Source organism: Typopeltis vanoorti, chromosome 12 (genome assembly GCF_054136105.1).
Source record: "Typopeltis vanoorti isolate ZY-2024b chromosome 12, IOZ_Tvanoo_1.0, whole genome shotgun sequence".
Lineage (NCBI taxonomy): Eukaryota > Metazoa > Arthropoda > Arachnida > Uropygi > Thelyphonidae > Typopeltis > Typopeltis vanoorti.
Window position 1 is genome coordinate 134174317 of NC_143560.1, and position 25706 is coordinate 134200022.

Below are 25706 nucleotides of genomic sequence, written 5' to 3' on the forward strand. Positions count from 1 at the left end.
AATAATGGTAAGTAGATTACATCACTTACATAGTAAATGTGGAAATAGTGTTATATGGCAATTGATCTCCATAATGAGCCTAATGTTGGTGAAATATAAAAATGAAAACAAGCATCTGGGGGTGGGGGCTCAGTGATTTGCTCTCTGGAGTTGTGCTGCACATTTCATGAGTATTGCTTCAGATGCTCACTTAAATGTAGTACATGTGGTGTATTATGTTTCATCAGCCAACTTTATTGAATATGTCATTAGAATAGTATGAAGAAATGTCAGGCTTTTTCTTGATAACAGTAAGAATTACTTTTTACTGTTATTATTTCTATAAATCTTCATTAAATCTGGCAAATTACTTGACACTGAAGCAGAGGAAAACTTACCAACTTAAATAACAAGGACCATATCATTTGGGAGGAAAATAAAAAATGTATAAAATTGAATATTCATTTTTAGCATTAAGTTTTGAAAGGATATAAAAGATAAATCACTTGCTAATTTAATCAAGTATATATTCTCCATTTGAATCAATAACGCTCTTCCAGCATTGTGAAAGCTTCATATGCCATTTCTATAGAATTCAGGAGGTTTGGAGGCAAAGAAGTTGTATAGCCTCGGTTTCAGTGCCTCTAATGTATCATATTGTTTTTCATTAATGAAATGTTGCAAACTTCGAAATAAGTGGTAATCTGAAGGTGCAAAAGGTCAGGAGAATACAGAGGCTGTGGAAGCTTTTGCAATCGAGTTTATCAATCTTGGTAGAGGTGATTCTTGCACTATGAGGGCTTGCGTTATCATGGTGAAAAACAACATCCTTTCGATTGACCAGATAACACCTCTTTTCTTTCAGTTTTTCATTTATTCAATTGAATTGTTCACAGTATACTTCAGCTGTGATTGTTTGGTTTTGTGGCAAGAGTTCAAAGTGTATAATACCAACCATATCTCACCAAATGCCTAACAAAACCTTCTGAGGGTGAAAGTCTTGTTTTGGCTGAGCCATTCTTCTGAATGAATCCACTGCCTTTGGTGTTTAACATTCTTGTAAAGTATCCACTGTTTCATCACTGGTGACTACACGACTCAAAAACAGATATCAAACCTCTCGAGAATGAAGAGCAGTGCAAATGTTTATGTGCTCTCTTCGATTGTTGTTCGTCACTTTGCGAGGAACCCACTTGTCGAGCTTGGATACTATTCCAAGTTCTTGCAAATGGTGATGGGTGGTCGATGATGAATTAAGATTTTTTGCTAAATCTTCAACAAGACAATTCTTGTTGAAGATTTGTGTCTTCAACAAGAAGACAAATTTTCTTGCACAAATCTTTTTTGCAAGAAATGTTTTTGCACAAATCTTAAATAGTTTCATTGGCATTTCTTGCAATACCAGTATGCTTCCAACATATTGTTATTGAGAGAGACAAGGCTCCCAGAGTGAGGGGAGTCTTTCCAGCTAAAGTCCCCTTGTTGTAATTTTTGGAACCATCGCTGGCATTTTCACATACATTCAAAACCTTATTGCACGAAGTGTATAGTGATAATGTTGCCTTTTTTGAACTCATAAAGCATGATGTGCCTAATGTGCTCTTCAGTGACCTCCATAGTAATAAAGAGTTATTTAAACAACTTTTGTATGATGTTCTTGCAGGGTGGAATTCCTCAGAATGAGGCCACCTCAGTTTAGTTGTACTTATAAAGCTTTAAAATTCATGTTTAGACAAGCTGAGACATTACTTTTGGAATGATCTGATTAATCACAAATTTTTTTAAGATAGTACAGATTATTCTCACCAAGTTTTTTTTATTTAATGTTATTGAAGAAATAAATAATGACGAGAAAACATTTTTCACCAGGTACTGAAAAATTCCAAAATATCTAAAGAAGAATTGATGAAAATAGTTTCTAATAATTCTGGAGATATAAGAAATGCAGTAAACATGCTACAGTTTTTATGTGATCACCGTAAGTATGCATGTTATAGGCATGTGTAAATTATTGAGATCTGTGCTGATTATAACATTTGGGTAGGGAGAGTTAAATTCAAGTGATATGTTTAATTAATAATTCTATAATTAATAATTGGAATATTGCATAAAGTTTGTAACAAATTTTTGTCATTAGTACTTAAACACTTGTTTAAGAAAGAGTGACAAGTACTAGAAGTACTTGTCACTCTTTCAACAGTTTGATAAAATGCTACATGGCATTCTTAGAATGATAGGTTGAGGAAGGGTTGTTCAACTCATAGTATATAATCTCATTGTGGTAGATTTTTAGAATTGTCATTGGTTCTGTTGGGCTTCAATAATGTATGTTTCTGCACATACTTTGAGTTTGAAACACATGTGACATGTCCCTGAATGTTTTTTTTTACTGTTTCATCTCTCTCTCTCTCTCTCTCCAATAAATCTTGTTTTGCACATAGGAAAATGCATGTTAAACATTATTCAGGTTTTTATTACATCTGATATACATGCTTTCTAAAAAGTTTCATATTTTTTTCTTGCTGTCCCATCTCATTTGATTTCTTTGCTTTTTCTATGAGAAGTGGGACAAAAAAAAAATATAAAAAAAAAATAAAAGAAGAAACAGTGGGACAAAAATAAAATTTTTAGAATGCAAATTGTAAGTTGTAAATTGTCAGCTACTTAAAAAAAAAAGTCAGTAGTTTTTTTGAGTCAAAAACAGAACAAGGAAAAAATAAGATTTTTTTGTATCTGTTTTCTTAAAAAACATTTCACAAAAAATGTCCGAGGAAAGTAAAACACACTTATGAAAACTTGCAAGCATATAACATATTAGTGCTATATAACAAGCATATAACATATTAGATACCAAACATGGAACTTGTTTTTCAAGTCACATCAGTGTGGTAGTTCTAGTATGTTGCAATTTCCCACCAAACAATAAAAATCATCTAACAGTTATTCTGTGAGATCAATAATTTTCAACCGACAGTTATCAATAGGAAAATTCATTTGTGTATGCATCTGTTGTGCACACACATGCATACCAATATTAATACATTTAATAAAATAACAATAAATTTGGTCAAAATTGAAACCATTAAAAGCAAAAGGATGGTACTTGCTAATGGAATTAATCTGAACCTTTCACCATTAAAAAGAGATTTAAACAGAAGATGCCCTTTCACCTATCCTGCGTAGTTTTGCTTTAGAGAAATGTATTTGTGAAACTAAAGGAAAACATGAGCAGAACAGTGATATTAGGATATGCAGATGATATTTGCCTAGTTGAAGAAAGTGCTGATGACAATAGAATATCATCAGAAACTTTAAAGCAACATGTAAAAAGCTTGGAATACAAACCAACCACAATAAAAATGAATATTTAAAAGTATATAATATAGAAATAGCAACCAAGAGGGATGCGTCAGTTTATTCTTAATAACCAAAAATTTAAAAATATTGCTTCCTTCAAATATTCTGAAACATTACTTACCACAGTTATCAATAGGAAAATTCATTTGTGTATGCATCTGTTGTGCACACACATGCATACCAATATTAATACATTTAATAAAATAACAATAAATTTGGTCAAGCATCAAAAAGAGCTTATCATTTACTTTATCATTTATTACCTTTTACAATTTTCTTAAACAAAATTAAGATAGAAATATACAGAATAATCATTTGACCTCTGGTTTTTGATGGAGCCAGAAACCTAGAGCATAGCAGATGGGATGAAAAACTTTGCAAATCATTGAAAATAATATCTTTGTTTTTGGATCTTTGAGAGATAACAAGAGTGGAAAATAAGACAAAGTACAAAAAAGCTGGACAAAAAATGATCATCATTAACACTTGCTTATATTTTGTATTGACATTAAAATAAATAAATAAAAATAATACTTTCTTCAACTTTTAAGCTGTTTTTTTTTATTTGTTTTGTTAAGTAAGATTAAAACTTACAAACTGAGATAGCTTGGACATATGGTTTTCTCTGAGTCTCATTAAGATAAGACCTAGAAGAACACCATGGCAGTATAGGGAGGATAACATCAAAAAAGATTTTGCTGAGATAAGAGAGTCCTGGATTGGACTGGAATTGCTCTGAACAGAAAATAATGGAAGAAGAGTGTGTATGTATAGGAAAATACATTCCAATATATATTTTCATATACCTTTTGAAGAAGTAAGAACTGCCAAGACCACACCTATTTAACAGAACCTTTGGGAAAATATTTAGGGTTTTGATTTGTTTAATGGGAAATAGATAATTTATGCAATAAAGTTCAAAGGTGTATATATATCTTTGTTTTGCCATTTATGAATTCTGATATGCTATTTCTGTTTTTTATTAATAGGAACTAAGAACATTAATGCCAAATCAAGTACTTCATCTCAAAGAGAAGAACGTATCATTAACAGTTATTTCTCAGTAACTTCTGGTAGAGATTCATCTTTGATTCTTTTTCATGCACTTGGGAAGATCTTATATAACAAACGTTGGTATATTTATAATTAATTTAGTTTTTGTAGCTAAAATATGTACTTAAATTTAGAGCTTTCTAGTGTATATTTCATTTGCTTTTGTGTCCTTAAATTGATGAAGATGTAATTTTTTTTTTAATTATGTGACACTTTTATGACATTTAATAGTTACACAAATCCATTAACATTGTTTCCAGTAAGATTGATCATTATATACTATTTCTGGATTTGTTTCTTGAATGGATAGCATTTCTGTTCTCCAACTTATTGGTTGGAGAACAGAAATGAATTACAGAGATAATAAGTGAAATGAAGAAATTGAGTCCCGCAATTACCTGAGCTTATCTATGCTAACCTTATACTAGAGAACAAACATATTATATTAGCCTTTTTCTTATTCATCCTGTTGTTATCTGGAAGAATTTTTCACAGGTGTTGTATGTATTACTAAAGAAAAACTACTAATGTTAAGAACTAACAAAGCTGTTTATCTGTTTATTTATATATATATATATATATATATAAATTGTTTTAAATTAAGGCAAGGTAATATGTAGAGATCATTTGCATTTGTTATGAATTTAAGGTATTTTAATTAAATTAAATATTTCATTAATATTCATTCAATTTCAATAATAGCTCAATAAATTTGGCTTCATTCTTCTCATGAGATTTCACTGCTACCCATCCAATGCTCAGATAATTAATCATCCATGCTGATTACTTGTTTAGCACCCATCAAGTTGATTTGGCATCACATTTCACCATTATCTGCAACTGATCAACTAGGTCATTAACAGCGCTTCACCATTATTTGATCTTGCAGACTTACTTATCCCTCATGTTTTTTATTATTATTATTATTATTATTCAGGCCTCCATGGAGTCAAAAGACTCATCGAGGGAGGTCCTTCCTAAGACATAAAGTCTGTCAAGACTCATCGAGGGGAGGTTCCCCCCCTGAGAAACACAAAGTCTATCATACCACTCTTTAAACTCTCACTGACCGTTCTCGCTCCCACCACTCCATCAGGCAATGCATTCCACGGCTCAACCACCCTCCATACAAAGAAACCACTCCTTACCCTCTTGCTCACAGTTTCCTTTCGTAACTTCCAGGGATGGCCTCTTGTCATCGCTCCTTCCCGCTGTTTAACCAAGCGAAAGAACTCCCCAGTGTCAACCCTGTAACCACCTCTCAACAGTTTAAAAGTCTCAATCATATCACCTCTCCTTCTTCTATCCACCAAACTATGCAGTCCACATTCTCTCAGCTGATCCTCATAACTATCCTTGTACAGTCCTGAAACCATCTTTCTCATCCGTCTTTGTATCCTTTCCACAGTTAATTTATCCCCTTCAAATCCTGGGGACCAAATCTGAGAACAATAGTCCAAGTGTGGTCTGATCAGAGATTTATACAACGGAATTATAATCCTCTTATCTCTGCAGGTCAGTGTCCTTCTCATAATAGCAGCAATCCTCTGTGTTACCTTCACCACCTTTGCAATATGTCCCCTAAACTTCAGGTTTCTATCAATCATCAACCCCAGATCTCTTGTCTCTCCTACTTCCTCCAGTATAACTCCTCCCATAGAGTATGCAGTATCCCATCGATGTTTCCCAAACCTCAAGACCTTACATTTCGCTTCATTAAACTGACAACCCCATTCATTTGCCCATTTATCTAGTTTATTTAAATCCTCTTGCAGGGCTACCACATCTGCACTATTACTAATAATCCTTCCCAGCTTCGCATCATCCGCAAACAACTGAATATGCCCCTGCAATCCACTGGCTATGTCATTGATATAAAGGTTAAACAATATAGGTCCTAGTACTGAGCCCTGTGGGACCCCACTTGTAACCCTCTGCCTCCTGGAAACTGCTCCACCATACACAACTCTCTGATACCTATCAGACAGCCAATCCTGAATCCAGTTGACCAATCTGACATCCAGACCCATGTGCTGCAACTTAAATATCAGCTTATCATGTGGCACCCTGTCAAATGCCTTCGCCAAGTCTAAGAAAATTGCAGTATATGCCTTTCCCTCATCTAATGTTCTTGTAACTTTATTATAAAAGACTAGCATATTGCTAAAACAAGAGCGTCCTTTCACAAATCCATGTTGATTCTCACAGATAACATTACCCTCATCTGCCCAGTGCTGTATACGGTCCCTCACTACTTTCTCCAAGATCTTAACAACTACTGATGACACACAGACTGGCCTATAATTAGACACTTCCAGTCTGTTACCACCCTTATGCAATGGCACTATCTTACCTTCCTTCCATTCCCTGGGCACCGTTGCCAAAGCCAGACTTTCATTGAAAAGCCACGTTAAAGGCACTGTCAATTCCCTAGCACATTCTCTCAAAACTCGTGGTGAAATACCATCCAGTCCCACAGCTTTACTGACATCCAGAGTACTCAGTATCTGAAACACTCTCTCCTCCTGTACCTCCAGACCTCGAACCAGTCCTATCCCTCTAGCATTAAAACTGACTCCTCTAGGATGAAATACTCCAATAAAGTGTTCATTGAACAACTCCACTATGTCCTCTGCATCAGTCACTCTATTCCCATTTTTATCCCACAATATCATTCTTCCACAGTCATTTCTCCTCCTACTGGCTACATAGCTAAAAAATTCCCTAGGATTTTCTTTGGATCTTAGGGCCAATCTCCTCTCATATTCCAGTTTCGCTTTCCTTACCACACTAGTCACTCTTCTGGCCTGTGTCTTATATTCCTCATGCATCTCTTCACCTGTCTCCTTATATCTCTTCCATAGCCTCTTTTTCGCATGCAATTCCTGTTTAATATTGTTTGTCATCCACTTTACTCCAAATTGTGTCCTCTTCTTCACTCGTGGTATACAACTTACCATTGCTGATAACAAATATTCTTTCACAATTTCTCACGCACTAGTGATATCCCGGCCTTCCAATTCCTCCCTCCATGAAACTTCCCGAATTTGACGTCTAAGACTATTATAATCACCTGCCTTATAATTCCACATAAGTTCCCGTCTCTTTGATACTCCTGCATGTCTATTCATTTTCCAAGTCAACACCATATGGCCACTCTCTCCAACTGGTGGGAGAGACGTCAACTCAGTTATTATCAACTCTTCTGATGCTATAACCAAATCCAAAACTTTTGAACCTCTTGTTCCCTCTGTTACATGTTGCCTAAGACATTTGTCCCTCAAGAATTCTAGAAATTCCATTCCCCTATTGCTACATGCATCTTCCTCTCTCCAATTTATACTACTGAAGTTAAAATCTCCCATAACAATCGTTCTTCTTGCACTTGCCAAACTTAGCTGTCTAAACATCTCCTGGTCCCCATCCTCTGTGCTCCTGGGTCTGTAGCAACACCCCCACTAAATATCCTGTCTTGCCTACCTCTACCTCACACCATACGCTCTCAAAATCATTTGTCTCACTTCCTTCCAAATTCTCCACTCTTAGAGGACATAGGTTATCACTTATCATAAGCAGTACCCCACCACCACGCTTTCTCCTCCTATCCTGACGAAAAATGCTATACCCAGCGACTTCTATTCCTGTTGTTATATCCCCTTCTGTCAACCACGTCTCAGTGATCGCAATAATTTTTGGCCAGGCTGATGCTATCTGCACCACCAATTCCTCTCCCTTATTCCGGATACTCCTGGCATTAATATAAAGCATATAAATGCCATTGTTTCTATGCCCAGCATTATCCCCTCTAGACTCCACTGGGCTCAGTGTTACCTGACATTGTCTCCCTTCTCCCAAGTATCCATTCCCACAAGAGGCCACCCCTGCTATCATCCTCCCTGGGACACACTGACTCGTTCAGAATAGCAATCTTTCCAGATGCCTACGTCCTTCCTCATTCAAATGTAAGCAGTCTCTCGCATACAATTCCTCTCTTTTCTCAAACGCACTCCAAGCATCCACATATACCAGTCCTCTCTTGTCACACGTTCTCGCTATTATGCCATTCAATATCACCGCTCTTCTGCTCAGCTCATCATTATCATACCTAGGCAACACGCACACTATTTTTCCTCTCTCTGTCTTCTTCCGTACAGTTTCAAGCAAAAATCTCATATCTCTCGCTGCCCGACTTACATTACCACTCAAGTCATTCGTTCCTACCATCACAATCATCTCATCCACCCTTTCACCTCTCTTAATTGCCATAGCCACCCTTTCTATTATTCCTCCTGGCAAACACTCCTCACGCATCCTATCTTGAACACCACGGATCATTGAGTCGCCATACATTACACCTCTTACCATTCCCTCTCTCCTAGTGTTTCCATTCTCTCCTCTTCTTTCATTCCCATACCTCTCTCTTCTACTGTTTCCATTCTCTCCTCTTCTAGCACTCCCATACATCTCTCTCATTCCCTCTCTCCTACTGTTTCCATTTTCTCCACTTCTAGCACTTCCATATCCCTCTCTCATTCTGTCTCTCCTACTACTGTTTCCATCCTCTCGTCTTCTAGCATTCCCATACCTCTCTCTCATTCCATCTCTCCTACCGTTTCCATGCTCTCCTCTTCTAGCACTTCCATATCTCTCTCTCATTCTGTCTCTCCTACTGTTTCCATTCTCTCGTCTGCTAGCATTCCCATACCTCTCTCTCATTCCCTCTCTTCTACTGTTTCCATTCTCTCCTCTTCTAGCACCCCCATACCTCTCACTCATACTCCCTAAATTCTCTCTCTCTCTCCTACTCTGATTCGCCTTGCATTTATCTCTTCCATTCTCCTAATCTTATCTTTCATACTTCTGCTCTCATTCACAAGACATTCCACCTCCTCTTTCAACTCATCTATCTCCCTCTGCAGGTCAGTCACTCTTAATCTAAATTCACTCTCCCAAAAAGAACCATCTCCTAAACTTTCACAGTCACTCACACCTTCCACACTATCAACTATTATTTTCTCATTCTCTCCTATCACACTACTTGTCTTCCTACATTCATTCCCCGTTCCTGGAGCAACAAAGTCGGATATCGATAGATCTAATGTACTTATTTCCTCCAACTGCCTGCATTTTACGCACATACACTCTCCACTCTCTTTGCCACATATGTAATTCCCGAGACGCATACATGCCACAAGTACTGCATGCCACAAAGTCCCTTATGATATTGCTAATAATTGAGTTCTTAAATGGCGGAGGACGTGGCGTTACGCCACTTGCGACTGCTGCTGAATCCACCATCATTCCTTACTGCCGAGTAGCGTAATCTTTAATAATTATTCAATTAATAAATAAGAGGAAAAAAAGTACAGACATCAGAACATTTAAGTACTAAATAGAATTAAATAAAATGAAATATAACTAAATACAGTAAAGCTTTGTTTTGTCTTCCAGCGTTATGCGTTCGATTCCGACGGTACCAAAATATATTATATCACGACAGCAACTAACTTCCAAAAAACAACCACTGAAGTACACTCGTATTCAGAGAAACAATTTAGCACTCAAAAACGTAGAAAAACGGAGAAAAAAGCGGACCATTCACCCGATTAAAAATCACTTTCTTCTGCTCAGCTCAAATTCACCGCCACGTGCCGATGTATGTTCACCTCTGTAGACTTCATGGACACAGTTGAACTATCAGATATTTGTTCACACACACACCCACAGCATGACAATGCTGTGGGTTTGTTGTCTGGATCAGTTGTGAGTGTTTTGTCTGTTAATGGTTTCAAGGAGAGGTACAAAAGATATTGGGTTGATAGTTTGGGCCTCCCACAATGAGTCCTAGGATTCCATAGAGGTGCTCGTGCAATAATAATAATAATAATAATCTAATGCTTCACTTCTTTATAGACATCCTTGCACGTACTTAATAAGTCCAAACCAGATGATCATACAAACATCCTTTCATCATAATCACCTTCACCATTAAGCATGTTCCTATCATTAACATGGTTGCATAACTTAGTCATTCTTTTGCATTTTCATCATTCCTCCCATCATAATCTAGCTTCCCTGACTCTCCACATTAGGTCTTATACCAATAAATAATTTTTTCAGATTTTCAATAACAAATGCATTTTTAAGTGCTGGTCGTCTCTTATATAAGTCATTCAAATCAAAAATTTCCATGCATCCAAAAACTCATAATGATTTCTTCTAAACATCTTGTGCATCAAATCATTTGCTATTATATCTTGGTAATAGAGTAACGATTTTCATTTTGTTGCTCTTCACTCTCATTTCTTCCAGTGGTCCTTTCATATCCTCTCTCATACTCTTTATTGCTAGTTAAATCATTCGTACTTAACAGAACTACCATCTGTTTTACTTTTCTTTTCTGTTTTGAGTTGTATTTGTTATATTTTTGATTTCAGCTTGGAAAACTTAACAGTAGTGAAATTTTTAAATGATTTTTGTTAATAGTGACTGAATTTTAATAAGACTCTAAAGCAATATATAATTTTAACATAGAATTAAATAAATTGTAAACAGTCATCAATGGCTTGTTTTATAATAATTACTTTACCATATAACATATTTTTTTATATTGTACTTGACTTACATGATTATTGTTAAATAATATCATACTTGCTTCAGTGCTTTTTTTTTTTTTTTTTTTCTAATTTTGCATTGCCTGTCTAATAATTTGTTTTTAGTTTTTGAGATTTCAAAAGTTAATTCATTTTCAATATCCTCATTAGTTCTGGTACTGGCATATTTCTGTTCATTGGTGCAAGCCTTTGTTCTCATCTCTTCTGTTTCTTTGTTTCTCTTAGATTATTTCACTATAAACAAAGAGTAAAATTAGTTAAAACTATAACAAAACAAACCTACCCTTTTTAGCATTCATGCATCTTAATCGTTAACATATCCTTATGGTTATATGATGATTTCCGACTTATGACAGGATCGTTAGAATGGAACTTGTAAGTCAAGGACAACTATGCATATATGATATATAAATAGTCATTTTTATATTGATAATGTTCTGTTTAGTTAGTTTAGTTACTGAGTGCAGTTGCTATCTAAAAAATGGAGAAAGAGGCTTTTGTTGCTGTTTGTCTGTTGTGATTTTATCGTCTTGAACTGCTGACTGGATTTAAAATATGGCTTTCGGGATTCCTAAAAATTTTTAAGAACTAAATTCAGTTTTGTTCCAGCTTGAATAGTTTCTTCTGATTCTTTTGAGGTCCCAAAAATTAGCATCTGTTGAGTAAAATAAAAAAATTACTTTGAGATATTTCATATTTATTTGAGATTTATTTAATAACAATTAAATGAGAATTGTTATTTGTTCAATGTGTAATTAACAGTAGTGAAATTTTTAAATGATTTTTGTTAATAGTGGCTGAATTTTAATGACTCTAAAGCAATATATAATTTTAACATAGAATTAAATAAATTGTAAATTGGTTATGAAAGCCACTAAGCATATCTCATTGAATATTATGTGGTATTTAGTGGCTTAGACATGTTTATCAGTGAACAATCTGTTTAATAATGTACATTCATAATGCACATTATTAAGAGATATAAATAATGTACATTATGAAAGTGCTGATCCTTAGTTACAATATTTGTGTGTTTCTTTTTTCCACATCATTGTACAACTATCTAAAATTGAGAGGTGCACCATTACTATTAGTGAATGATTAGTGAGGTGAGAAACTTTGACTCAGATCTGATTACTGTCTATTTAGGAAGCTCATCTAGTCAGACAGAAATTGTAAGGCTTTCGCATAGCTATAAACACCTTGAGAGAGCACCTTTATTAGAAAATCCAGAGGTATGTTATATGAAATTTAAAAAAGTTGAAAAGTGGTTATTCCCAATCTAGAATAAACATATTGGAAATTTCTTTATGTTGTGAATTGATTTTCTTTTAACAGGATGTCTTCAAAAGAGCCTCCATATCTGCTGAAGGATTTTCTTTATTTTTGCATCAAAACTATTTAGCTTTTGCTAATGATATTTCTTCTGCTGCTTCTTGTTCTGAATGGCTCAGTACAGCTGATTTCTTATACTCAGATTGGACAGTAAGTATTAATTCTTGATTACTGATTTTGTTATTATTTTTAAGAATTCCTAATACACTAATGTTTCTTGTGTAATGCAGATATACATTTTATTTGTGTTAGCCATGAAGTTGGATGAAGAAGTCCATCAATTTGCAGAATGTTTTCTATTCCTTTCCCTTTATCAGTTACTTTATTGTAGTTGTGATACAACCAGTTCTTGATATGCATACTCCATGCTATCCTCCAGTGGGATGAGGATAGCATACTCAACTTCACCTCAAAATGTCAACTTTAGCTTATTTCTTTCTCTCTCAAAAAAATAAAATAAAATAAATAAATAAATAAAAATTAATTAAAATAATAATAATAATGACTGATTTTTGATAGCACCTTGGTCTTCAGATGAAAAAGAGATTCTCTTCTTGAAATTACAATTCGAGGTCCATCCTCCAATATCAGAAGAATTTTAAATAAAATAAATACCAAGAATATCTCCTGGTCCTGATTGTATTCTCCTCTCTCTCTCGCTCTCTCTCTCTCTCTCTCTCTCAATTGCACTGAAAATCCCCACTCCAGAACCAACATATACAGGGTGTTCGGGATAAATTTGACAGTTTCGTAAGGAAAAAGAAAATCTTCTTTGTATCTATTAAATTTAATGAATTGACAAAAAACATTACAGGCAGAGTTAATTACAATACTATCAACAAGATTTACTCAAAATAACCACCATTAGCATCGATCACAGCTTCAATCCTGCTTCGGAACCTCGAACAAGCTGATGCTACAGTCTCCCTGGGAAGGGCCGCAAAAACTGTTTTAATTTTATCCATTAACTGGGCTTTTGTATTACTGGAAGTGCGATTGGTGTCTTTTTCAACTGCGCCCCATACAAAATAATCCATGGGGTTAAGGTCTGGGGAGTTTGGAGGCCAAACATTTGGACTGGTGAAGTCGTAGAAATTTTCAGACAACCATTTTTGACTTTTCCCAGAGGTGTGGCAAGGGGCCGAATCCTGCTGCCATACATACGGCCTACCATTGGCTACCCTTGTTATCCAGGGCTTGACTACAGTGTTTAGCAACTCCACGTAGCCATCTGAAGTCAACCTGAGGCCCTCTTGGAAAAAATGCGGCGGCATCACATTGCCTTCAGAGGATACACATCCGAAAACCATCACAGTTTGGGGAAATTTAGTCTGCATTACACGAGGAATGTCCTTTGTACTGTATGCAAGCCATCTGTTATTCTGCGTGTTGTGTTTTTGATCCTGGCAAAAGTTTTTCTCATCGGAAAAGAACCAGATTGTTTGTGGTTCCGCAGGATGTTTCACTTTGCTTAGAAGTTTCTTCGCGTTTATCAAACGTTTTTCACGGGCCTTTTCTGTAAGCAGCTGACCTTTGCGGCGCTTGTATGAGTAGTAGCGGAGGTCTTCATTGAGTGCAAGCTTCATAGTAGAGGCTGCAACATTCATTTCACGTGACAAAGCCCGAATTCCAATGCCAGGGATCTTCAACACCTGTTCCTGCAGATTTGCGAGGAATTCTGCTGTACGAACGCAATCAGATCGTCTGCTAGGGATCTTTCTTCTTGCTACATCCTCGTAGTCACCATTGCAAGTCTCTAGTTCATGCCTGATTGTTTTTACTGTATTCAGGGAGCATTGGGCAGCAGTCGAAATATCCTTATTTTGATGGCCGGCACGAATCATCATGATACAAGTTATTCTCTTCCATGATTCAGGTGGGTTCCAGCTATCCATCCTTTCTGACATCTTGTATATGAATGAAGAAGGGTCCAACCTTTTAAATGAAGAGAAGTGTGTGTTAATACATGTAACTTATGGAAAAATATAATTAATTATAATTATATTTTTATATAATTATATTATATAATTATACAAAAATATGTCAAATTTATCCCGAACACCCTGTATATATATATATATATTCATATTCGTCTCGTAACATCACTAAACGCTTGAGACCACGCCAACATCCTCGACAAGAAGATGACTCCAACCCAATCACTCATATACAGTTGCCTTTTATCAGCACTCTTACCCCAAAACTAGCTAAGATTCTGAAAAAATTCAACATAAAGACCGACTATACTACGCTGCCAAAAACTTCGTTCTTTTCTGAGTCGACCAAAACCAAAACACAACCATCTGCATTTTCCTGGTGTTTATAAAGTTTTGTGCAACTGTGGTCGACCTTATTTTGGCCAGACAGACAAATCTGTTTCACTTCGTCTTGAGGAACATAGACGTGACATCTCCTACAGTAGAGCACGAGCGAGCGCCCTTTCCAGTCATGTCCTTTTCTCGGCAAACTCTAACCTTGAAGAACAGCCACATCAAGTTGATTGGGAACGCACTACTAATTTATATATTTGCAAGGATGAATTCGAAAGAAGAATCATCGAATCAAAAGAAATAGTTCTGGACCCTTCACATTTAAACAATAATCTTAGCTACAATTTACCCTATTCCCATAGCGCAGTAATCCAGTACTGGCGCTCAAAAATTAGCTGTCGCACACATTCTACTCATGCCAACGGTAGCACGCGGTCACCTATTCAAATATGACTGTTATCATTCTGCTTTTTATTAAGCTGTAAAGTTCATTTTTTACCGTGTTATTTTATGTCTTATGTTTTTATTTCTCACCTGAAGAAGTCGGATCACCGATGAAACTAGTTGTGATGTATTAAAGGTTTTTGTTATACTTTCTCGGGTTCTAGTCAGTTAAATTTATTTTTATAAATATATATATATATGTATATATACATATATAGTGTGCCTGTTAAATAATGAGACATATTTTTTTACCATCAATAGTTTCACTAGGTCTTGCATAGGTACTGTTTGAACAGGATGGTGCTAGTGCCTTGTGTCAAAATATTTGAATCTGGAACAATGAATGGTGATAAAATTTTATTTTAAACTGGGAAAATCCACTTCAAAAACATTTAGTAATCTTAAAACAGTCTATAGGGATTACTCATACGTGCACAAGTTTTTGAATTCAACAGCATTTGTTAAATACCACTTAGATGATTGCTCAGAAATTAAATAGTGGCAAGACAGAAATTGTCTGTCTTGCCATTATTTAATTTCTGAGTAGCCTGTGAAATTTGCTGGAAAATTTAGGATAAAGAAAGATATGTTTTCAGTTCATACCATATTCTTTGACTCTGAGCAGAGAGGGAGAATCATGTTGCTTGCTGTGATGATTTTGTATATATGGTTGACCAAGATATACCATATAGGAAAGTTTTATTATTATTATTACATGACACCTCCAGGGGGGTTCATAGACTCATTGAGGGAGGACACCTACTCTACAACTCACTCACTCAATCCACCAACTACAACAAACCGCAACCACACCAATGCCATGTACCACCAACCACCACAACTAGTATTTCCACAATCACAAACATCCATGCCCATGGTGGGATTCAAATCTGCAGCCTTTTGGCTGGAGAGCAGATATGCTAACCACTTGGCCAACCAGGCTGGCAATTTTTTTTTTTTTTTTTTTAAAAACAAAATTTGGTATCCTCCTCCTTCCTCAAGTACATTTCTCCTGTTTGAGCTACTAACTACAAATCATAAATCCACTCAATATTAGAATACCGATTTTACATCTAGGTGTGTTGATTGTGTTGTTTTCAATCAGATCCTACACAAATACAGTAACTGTACTTCTGAGCTGTATTTCTTTCAGCTTCAAGCACAAAAGAAAAAAACTATTCAAATATGTATAGTTTACACAGCCTGTCATAGCCTTTAACAGCTCATATGTTTGCTTGCTTATCGTCTACATCTGGCACTTTTGCAAATGTAAGAATTATTTGTGATCATGTGGTCTTGATTATAAAACATGAGGAATATTCTATTAAGAAGGGGTATTTGTGGAACTACAAGGCAGGGATGATTATGATATGCTTAGGAAGAAGCTTAAATCTGTATACCATGGGCATAAAACACTGCAGGATAAAGATGTTAGTAGTGCATGGGATATAGTTAAGGCTCATCTAGAGGAAGCAGTATTAAATTGTATACCTAGGGTAAGGAGGGCTAATCAGATATGAGTTAGATGGATGAGTAATATCATTAAGCACAAGAAGAAGAAAATACTGTGGAGGGTATATAAAGAGAAAGGTGACTAGGAAACTCATGAACAGTACGAGGCTCAGGCATGAAAGGTGACCAGCATGGCAAGGGCAAAATCAGGTTATGAGAAGAGTCTAACCGAGCAGGCCAATGGAAATTGCAAAGAGTTCTTTGTTATGTGGCAAGTAAAAGGAAGAATGACTATGGAAGATTAACCTTAATGAGTAATGGTCACGAAGAGACAGAAGCAGATAAAATAGTTGAGTTACTGAGTGACCACTTTGCAAGGATATATCATCCTAATGGGGTTACTGTTTAACCTATGTGGCAGACGCTAACATAGGAACAGAGGTTGATGAATTGAAGGTTCTTAGGATATTGCAGAATCTCAATGTAAATACAGCTGTGGGATTAGTTAGAATATCAACTAGGGTTTTGTGAGAATGTGCAAGGGAACTGGCAATGCCTTTGGCTAGGCTCTTTAATTTAAGTCCTAGCTCTAGTCTCAGCTCTTTCCACACTTCCAAGAGAGTGTGGAAAGAGGCCAAAAAAATTCCCTTGCATAAGGGAGATTCTAAGACTGCAGTAGCAAATTATAGACCAATTAGTATCTCAGGTGTGGTGGTAAAAGTACTGGAAAAATGGGTTCAAAAAGAGAATTCAAGAATGGGTGGATAAAAATATGATACTGCACGATGGTCAACATCTTTGTGAAGGGTCATTCATGCTTTAGTAATTTACTATCTTTTATAATAGAGTAACAGAGTTGGATAAAGGAAATGGCTATATGGTGATTCTGCTGTATTTTGCAAAGGCATTTGACAGAATACCACATGGAACTCCGTTATGCAAATTAGAACAAATGGGTATGGATATGACACTGGTTAAGTGGATAAGATCGTGGCTGCTGGCCAGATATCAAAAAGTGGCATGTGGGGGAGCAGAATCGAGGCAAAAACAGGTAACTAGTGGTGTGCCACAAGGCTCAGTACTAGGACCATTGCTGTTTAATTTGTACATAAATGATATAGGAAATAACCTCAAAGGAAATATTCAGTTATTTGCTGATGATGTGAAATCAGGTAGAGTAATTGTTAATTAAGACGATGTGGAAAGCTTGCAGGACGATTTGAATAGGCTGTCAGTATGGGCAAAAGTTAATGGGTGTCAGTTTGATGTTGAGAAATGTAAAGTTATGCATTTTGGAATAAATAAATTACAAGATATATATTACATTAATGGCACTGCACTCCAAGATGGTAGGGATGGCAGGTGAAGCTAGATATTTACAGATAGACAGAGCGTTAAAGTTTAGAGGACATATTGCTAAGGTAGCTAAGGTAACCCATAAGATTGCTTGCCTATTGAAGAACAAATTAACAAGTACAGATAAGGAAGTTGGAGTCGATAATGCTGGGTATAGAAATAGTGGCATTTTTATGCTTTATATTAATTCCAGGAGTATCTGGAATAAAGGAGAGGAATTGGTGGTGCTGATAGCATCAGCCTGGCCAAAGATTATTGGGATCACTAAGACGTGGTTGACAGAAGAGGATATAATAACAGGAATAGAAGTAGCAGGGTACAGCATTTTTTGGCAGGATAGGCAGGGAAAACGTGGTGGTGGAGTACTGCTTATGATAAGTGACGACTTACGTCCTCAAGAGTGGTGGCTTTGGAAGGCAGTGACACTAATGATTTTGAAAGCATATGGTGTGAGGTAGAGATAGGCAAGATGGGATATTTAATGGGGTGTGTGTTGCTACAAACCAAGGAGCACAGAGGGTGGGGACACTCATTCTCCTTTGCAAGTGCAAGGAGAATGATTTTTATGGGAGATTTTAACTACAGCAGTATAAATTGAGGAGAGGAAGATGCATATAGCAATAAGGGAATGGAATTTCTAGAATTCTTGATTGAGAAATATCTTAGGCTAGATATTTCTTGCCTAAGATAACTTGGAAGATGAATAGACATCTCTGTTCCCATATATGTTCCCATCTCTTTAATACTCCTGTATTAAAGAGATGGGAACATATATGGAATTATAAGGCAGGTGATTATAATAGTCTTAGACATCAACTTGGGGAAGTTTCATGGAGGGAGGAATTGGAAGGCCGGGATATCATTAGTGCTTGGGAAATTATGACGGAATATTTGTTAGCAGCAATAGTAAGCTGTATTCCACAAGTGAAGAAAAGGACACACCAAATTGTGTCCTTTTCTTCACTTGTGGAATACATCCTTTAAAGTGGATGACAAACAATATTAAACAGGAACTGGAGGTGAACAAGAGACTATGGAAGTGATATAAGGAGACGGGAAGAGCAGATGCATGAAGAATATAAGACACAGGCCAGGAGAGTGACTAGTATGGTAAGGAAGGTGAAACTAGAATATGAGAAGAGATTGACACTAAGATTCAAAGAAAATCCTAGGGAATTTTTTAGCTATGTGGCCAGTAGGAGGAGATATGATCATAGAAGAATGACATTGTGGATAAAAATAGGAATATGCAGAGGACATAGTGGAATTGTTCAATGAACACTTTATTGGTGTATTTCATCCTGAATGAGTAAATTTTAATACTAGAGGGATAGGGCAGGTTCGAGGTTTAGAGGTGCAGGAGGAGAGCTTATTCCAAATACTGAGTACTTTGGATGTCAGTAAAGCTGTTGGACCGCATGGTATTTCACTACGAGTTTTGAGAGAATGTGTTAAGGAACTGACAACTTCTTTGACCTGGCTTTTCAATGAAAGTCTTGCTATGGGAAAGGTGCCCAGAGAATGGAAGGAAGGTAAGTTAGTTCCATTGCATAAGGCAATTGGAAGTGTCTAATTACAAGCCAGTTTGTGTGTCATCAGTGGTTTTTAAGATCTTGGAGAAATTAGTTAGGGACGGTATACAACATTGGGCAGATGAGGTTAATGTTATCTGTGAGAGTCAACATGGATTTGTGAGGGGACGCTCTTGTTTTAGCAATATGCTAGCCTTTTATAATAAAGTTGCAAGAACATTAGATGAGGGAAAGGTATATACTGCAATTTTCTTGGATTTAGCGAAGGCATTTGACAGGGTGCCACATGATAAGCTGATATTTAAGTTGGAGCACATGGGTTTGGATGTCAGGTTGGTCAACTGGATTCAGAATTGGCTGTCTGATAGGTATCAGAGAATTGTGTATGGTGGGACAGTTTCAAGGAGGCAGAGGGTTACAAGTGGGGTCCCACAGGGTTCAGTACTAGGAACTATATTGTTTAACCTTTATATCAATGACATTGTCAGTGGATTGCAGGTGGATATTCAGTTGTTTGTGGATGATATGAAGCTGGGAAGGGTTATTAGTAATAGTGCAGATGTGTTAGTCCTGCAAGAGGATTTAAATAAGCTAGACAGATGGGTAAATGAATGGGGGTATCAATTTAATGCAGCAAAATGTAAGGTCTTGAGGTTTGGGACACATCGATGGGATGTTTCATACTCTGTTGGAGGAGCTATACTGGAGGAAGTAGGGGAGACAAGAGATCTGGGGTTGATGATTGATAGAAACCTGAAGTTTAGGGGACATATTGCAAAGGTGGTGAAGGTAACACAGAGGATTGCTGCTATTATGAGAAGGACACTGACCTGCAGAGATAAGAGGATTATAATTCCGTTGTATAAATCTCTGATCAGACCACACTTGGACTATTGTTCTCAGATTTGGTCCCCAGGATTTGAAGGGAACAAATTAACTGTGGAAAGGGTACAAAGGCAGATAACAAAGACAGTTTCAGGTCTGTATGTTAGTTATGAGGATCAGTTGAGGGAATGTGGACTGCAGAGTTTGGTGGATAGAAGAAGAAGGAGAGGTGATATGATTGAGACTTTTAAACTGTTGAGAGGTGGTTACAGGGTTGACACTTGGGGAGTTCTTTCACTTGGTTGAACAGCAAGAAGGAGTAATGACAAGGGGCCATCCCTGGAAGTTACAAAAGTAAACTGTGAGGAGTGGTTTCTTTGCATGGAAGGTGGTTGAGCCATGGAATGCATTGCTTGATAGAGTGGTGAGAGCGAGAACAGTCAATGAGTTTAAGGAGTGGTAGCATAGACTTTGTGTTTCCTAGGAGGGACCTCCTACAATATGTCTTTTGATTCCTTGGAGCCTAAATAATAACAACAATAATAATTCCTTTCTATAATGCCTTGATATGCTCACATCTGGATTACTGTGATCAATTTGGTCCACTGGGGTTCTTGGGGATGAGGAAGCAGTGGAGAGGATTGAAAGGCAACTGACCAAGATGGTGAGTGGGCTGTGGAATGTTCCCTATGAGGATAGCTTGAAGGTGTGTGAATTGCAGAAGTTGGTTGCTAGAAGAAAGAGGGAGGGGACATGATAGAAATATTTTAGTTGCTTATAGGGTTTTGTAAGATAGATGCAGGGGAAATGTTTCAGCACTTCGCTAGAGGGACCAGAACAAGGGATCATCCCTGGAAATTGAATGTTAGTAGAGCTGTGAGGACTAGATTTTTTGCTTGGAGAATTTTGAATAAGTAGAATGGGTTCAAGGAGAGGTAGATAGATTGTGTGGATAGATTGGGTCTCCTGCAATGAGTTTTTGGATTCCATGGAGATGTACAATATAATAATAATTTTATGAAGTAAAGTGGTTTCATCTAAATGAGTACTTTACCCACTTAATGTGCAAGCATTATAAAACTCGCCTAATCACATATCATATTCTGATGGAATGCTGCCACTATATGCAAGAACATAAGTATTATTTATTACACTTGCTATTCTGGTTATGTCACATGCACTCCAGCTGATTCTATCTAACTTAAAGTGCTTGAAGTTTTTATATTTTTTTCAAAGGAATTAGTTTTTGCAGTTCACATCATCTGATTCTAACTTTATTTTATATTCACATGCCAATTTGATGGGTTTTTTTTTTTTACTTTTTTTGTTTGCTTTATATATTATTATTATTAGACAACTCCAGGGAGTCCAAGGACTCATCGAGGGAGGGCACCTGCTCTACAGGTCTCTCTCCACCAACTGATCACAACTAATATAATATTTATTTATTTGTTTATTTACACATAAACAAATATTGATTTGTTTATGTGCTGCTCCCATGGTTATTGTCCTCAGTTGTCCATGTTCTAATAAAACCCAAATTTAACCATTCTTCCAGAAACTTGGATTTTTCATTCTGCAATCCATATAAGAACATGTGGAATTAAGATAAAACTAATATACACAGTTGTTTGTTTTGACTAAAAATTTCTGTGTCCCATTCTATCAAATTCATCTCTCTCTGTTGCTCTCCTAATACCATCAACCATTCTGAACTCTTTTGATTTCCTTTTTTTAAATGTTGATTTTTCTTCAATCCAACATTCCTGACAGTGAAGTTATCTTCCTTAAGAATTTTAATCTTCGTATCGCCAAATGGCTTTCCTCTTCCAGCTGCACAGATCATGCAAATATCAGATGTCGAGACATATGCTATGCTGTCATCAGTGGTCTTACATGTATTGTTCACATGCCTACCTGAATACCACATAACATTAAATGCTCTCCAGCTAAGTGCACTGTGAATGTTGTTTGTCCTTTAGATAATTCATACACATGCACACAACTGCTTTCATCCACATATTGTATGGCATCATAGGAATGTCAATTGGGATGTTCTTGATAACTTCTGCACCTCATTACATGGTTGTGGTATAGTTTTAATCCTTCCAATTCAAACATATGCTAAGCATATTTGATCAAAGTAATGTTTATTTGTGTGGAAACATTTATTCCAAACTCCACTCTATTCCTATTCCTTATCTAATATTGGTTTTCCAAAAGGTTGTGTGGTGCTCCAGGGTTGTACAAATGAAGAATTGGGTATACTATAACTCTTGTACACATCCCAACTTCATCTTCCTTTGCTACATATACCAAAGCTCATAATAGCTGCAAAGAAACTAACAGCACATCCAAAATAGATTTTGAAAGATCTAAAAGTAGAGGCATGTATTATCCTGTTCAAACTGCATTCATGCCCTTTCTTGCCAAAGCTATTAACATATATCATAACATCTGTCCAACATTTTCAATTCTGTTATATTTGGATGGTTCTGTTGCGTCATCATCCACAGATAAAGTCAAACTTTCTTGTCCAAATTGGATGCCAAAATATTTCCTGGTTGTAATTGCATTTCTCTACTTAAGAGTTGAGCCCATCCTGTGTCACCTTTTATCTCTCTGTCTGTGTTCCACTGGTGTATCCTGGAAATTAGCCCATATATAGCCCATTCCTAAGAAGGGTACGAATCTGCGCTATCAAAATACCATCCAATTTCTCTTACTTCAGTTCCTTTCTAAAGTAAGGGGAAAGAACCATGAACACTGAATTCCTACACTACCTGGAAGGCAATCAAAAATCATCAGTATGGTTCCACCACTGTTGATTAACAGAGCAATGCTTACTTGTGTTGTCTTTGAGTGCTTGAAAACTTATCCATAACATTTGTCCAAAGACAAATGCTATGGATAAGTTTGGCAAATTTCACATGGTTGTATCAAGGCTTTGGTATGACCATGACTGGATGCATACTATGCATTTTGGTGGATGATTTCTTATCTTATTCTAATGCTAGGATTCTACAGGGCTCTTTTTTTTTTCACCCAAACTCGCCAATCTGCATATTAGTAAAGTTAACTGCCAATCTAATACAGTTAAAACCATATGCATGACATGCATATAGCAGCACTCAATGTTCAAAATGTCCCTTTTTGTTTTCACAGACACCCAAGTCTGTGAGGACACATATTGATGGTAGCATGCACAGCATCCAATGGAAACACTTCCATTGCTCACTCCAAATCCATCTTCAGGCTGGCGATGCTGGGATGTCATTTTTTGCAGGCTACTTTCTCAAGCTCCAACCACAATTTGAAGTCCAGTGGATTCAGATCAGGATTTTCAGATGGCCAATCAAATGGTGATGTGTGGTTGGGCACATTTGCCTCTAAACACTGTTGTATGGTCCTTGCCATACAACAGTGGTGAAGTGTCCAGTAGAATGGACACTTCACCCCTGGGTCATCAGTTAGTACACATGACATCATTATCTGCAAAACATTCATCTCTCATGACATTACTTTCCGTGTTCTCATAGGATTATGGCAGAAATATGCCTTCACAGTCCTCACCACTTGTTGCATCCTAATGCAACATGGTTAGTCTGTTCTTTGGCAGTCTTCTGTATCGTTGTAATGGTTAATAGTCCAATACACAAACATCCTACTGATTCCAAGTGTTTTTAGTGTGTTGAAAATAACAGGTGGCTGCATTTCAACCATTTGAAGTACTATTATAGCTACATGGTTCTTATAATCTTCTCACTACATGTCAACCCATACTAGACAACTCTCTCTGCTGATAAACATGCGAATGTTGGCTACGCACAGCACCACTGACGGCCCAGACTCACTCAATTCTGTGGGGATCTGTGGAAGTTACAACAGTATTTATGGCAAGACTATATATATATATACACAGAGTCTGTCAAAAAAAATGTATACACACTTCAGCAAAAGAAAAACCTGTATAAAAATTGTAATAGTAAATTTATACTGACATCAAGGGATGAGTACAAGTTGCCTTTGACTTCTACAATTACACGAGGTGCTCAAATTGGTTACCATTGGCATCCAGGCACTTATTATTATGGCGAACTACTGCTTGGGCAATTGGGCAAAGTGTCTAGTGGGATTGCTGTGCATGCCGTTTCACTTTCTTTCCAAAGCGCCACCAGTGTAGCTGGTTTTCTACAATACACTACATCCTTTAGAGTCACCCATAGGTAGAAGTCCAAGGGTATTAAATCAGAAAATGGAGGGGAAACTTGACTGCACCTCATCATTCTATCAAGTGCATGAATGGCAGGTAAAATGGATGTGTATAGCATGTCTAGGTACACTTGACCAGTAACGGTACCTTGAAAGAAGTCCTATTAAACCCCTAGATGACAATTCACATTGATCCCCAGTAAATTGACTGCCTTGTCCATATGAATGCCCGAATTTTCTGGAGCCCAGTAAACACAATTATGCCGATTCACTATTCCATTAAACTTAAATTGATGTTGAATTTCATCAACATTCTCAAATTTGAAATACCACTTTAAAATGGTCTTGCGTGCCTCGGCCATTTTGTTTGACTCTTACCAGTCACATGTTGATGCTAGTATTCATGAGAGTAACGACATCTTTTGAGAGAATATCATATTGCACATTGCTACTGTAATTCGATCCAACTGAAAAAAGTCCATAGATGACATCTGTTAAAGTGTATATACATTTTTTTGACTGACTCTGCGTGTGTGTGTGTGTGTGTGTGTGTGTGTGTGTGTGTGTGTGTGTGTGTGTGTGTGTGTGTACACAGTGAGATTTCTCTTCATGACAACTCAGTACAAATCACATGCCCATCAACTGTTTGAATACTATTCTCACATTTGGGCTTGTGCCCCTAAGAGCTTCCTAAAAATACTTGATCCATCACAGAAAAAAAAAATGATCCAACTCTCACCAGTTCATCCCCCCCTACAATCATTTGGTTTCTGCTGTTTGCATCTTATACAAATACAGTAATACCTCAAGTTTCATAAGTAGTGCATTCCGCATTACACAGGATAATATCACACAACTCAAAATGCACATAACTAGAGAGCTTATGTTGTCAAGATAAATGGAAACAAAAACAAAGTCAAAAACACCACAGTTGGCTTCATGAAGAGAAGATTTAGTTGAATCATAAATAATATAAAATGTATATCATAATTTAGCATGAAACACTAAATTCAAGCAGCATCAGACCTTCACTGATTCATCTTCACTACATGTTTTTCAGACTTCAGAACCTTCTTATTATCACAAACATTTGGGTGAGTATATATATGTATACACACACACACACACAAGGATGGCCTGAAAAGTTCTCGGCCAAAAAACGAATTGAAATGAAAAAAACGAATTTATAATTTTGAAATTATTTTTATTTTTCAACATGATCTTCCTTAAGACTAATACATTTATTCCAGTGCCATTATCTGCAAAATACCCCTCTA

General features: G+C 36.6%; 1 protein-coding gene across 8 annotated transcripts in view; it reads left to right on the plus strand.

Moving 5' to 3' along the window:
- Rad17 (Rad17 checkpoint clamp loader component) overlaps positions 1-25706 on the plus strand; it is a 404427-nt gene that overhangs the window by 219048 nt on the left and 159673 nt on the right. For all 8 annotated transcript variants that reach the window (XM_090401715.1, XM_090401712.1, XM_090401709.1 and 5 more), the window contains 4 exons: positions 1849-1957; positions 4326-4466; positions 12153-12238; positions 12342-12488. In XM_090401715.1, the coding sequence (XP_090257841.1) occupies positions 1849-1957; positions 4326-4466; positions 12153-12238; positions 12342-12488 (483 nt within the window). The remainder of the gene's footprint in view (positions 1-1848; positions 1958-4325; positions 4467-12152; positions 12239-12341; positions 12489-25706) is intronic.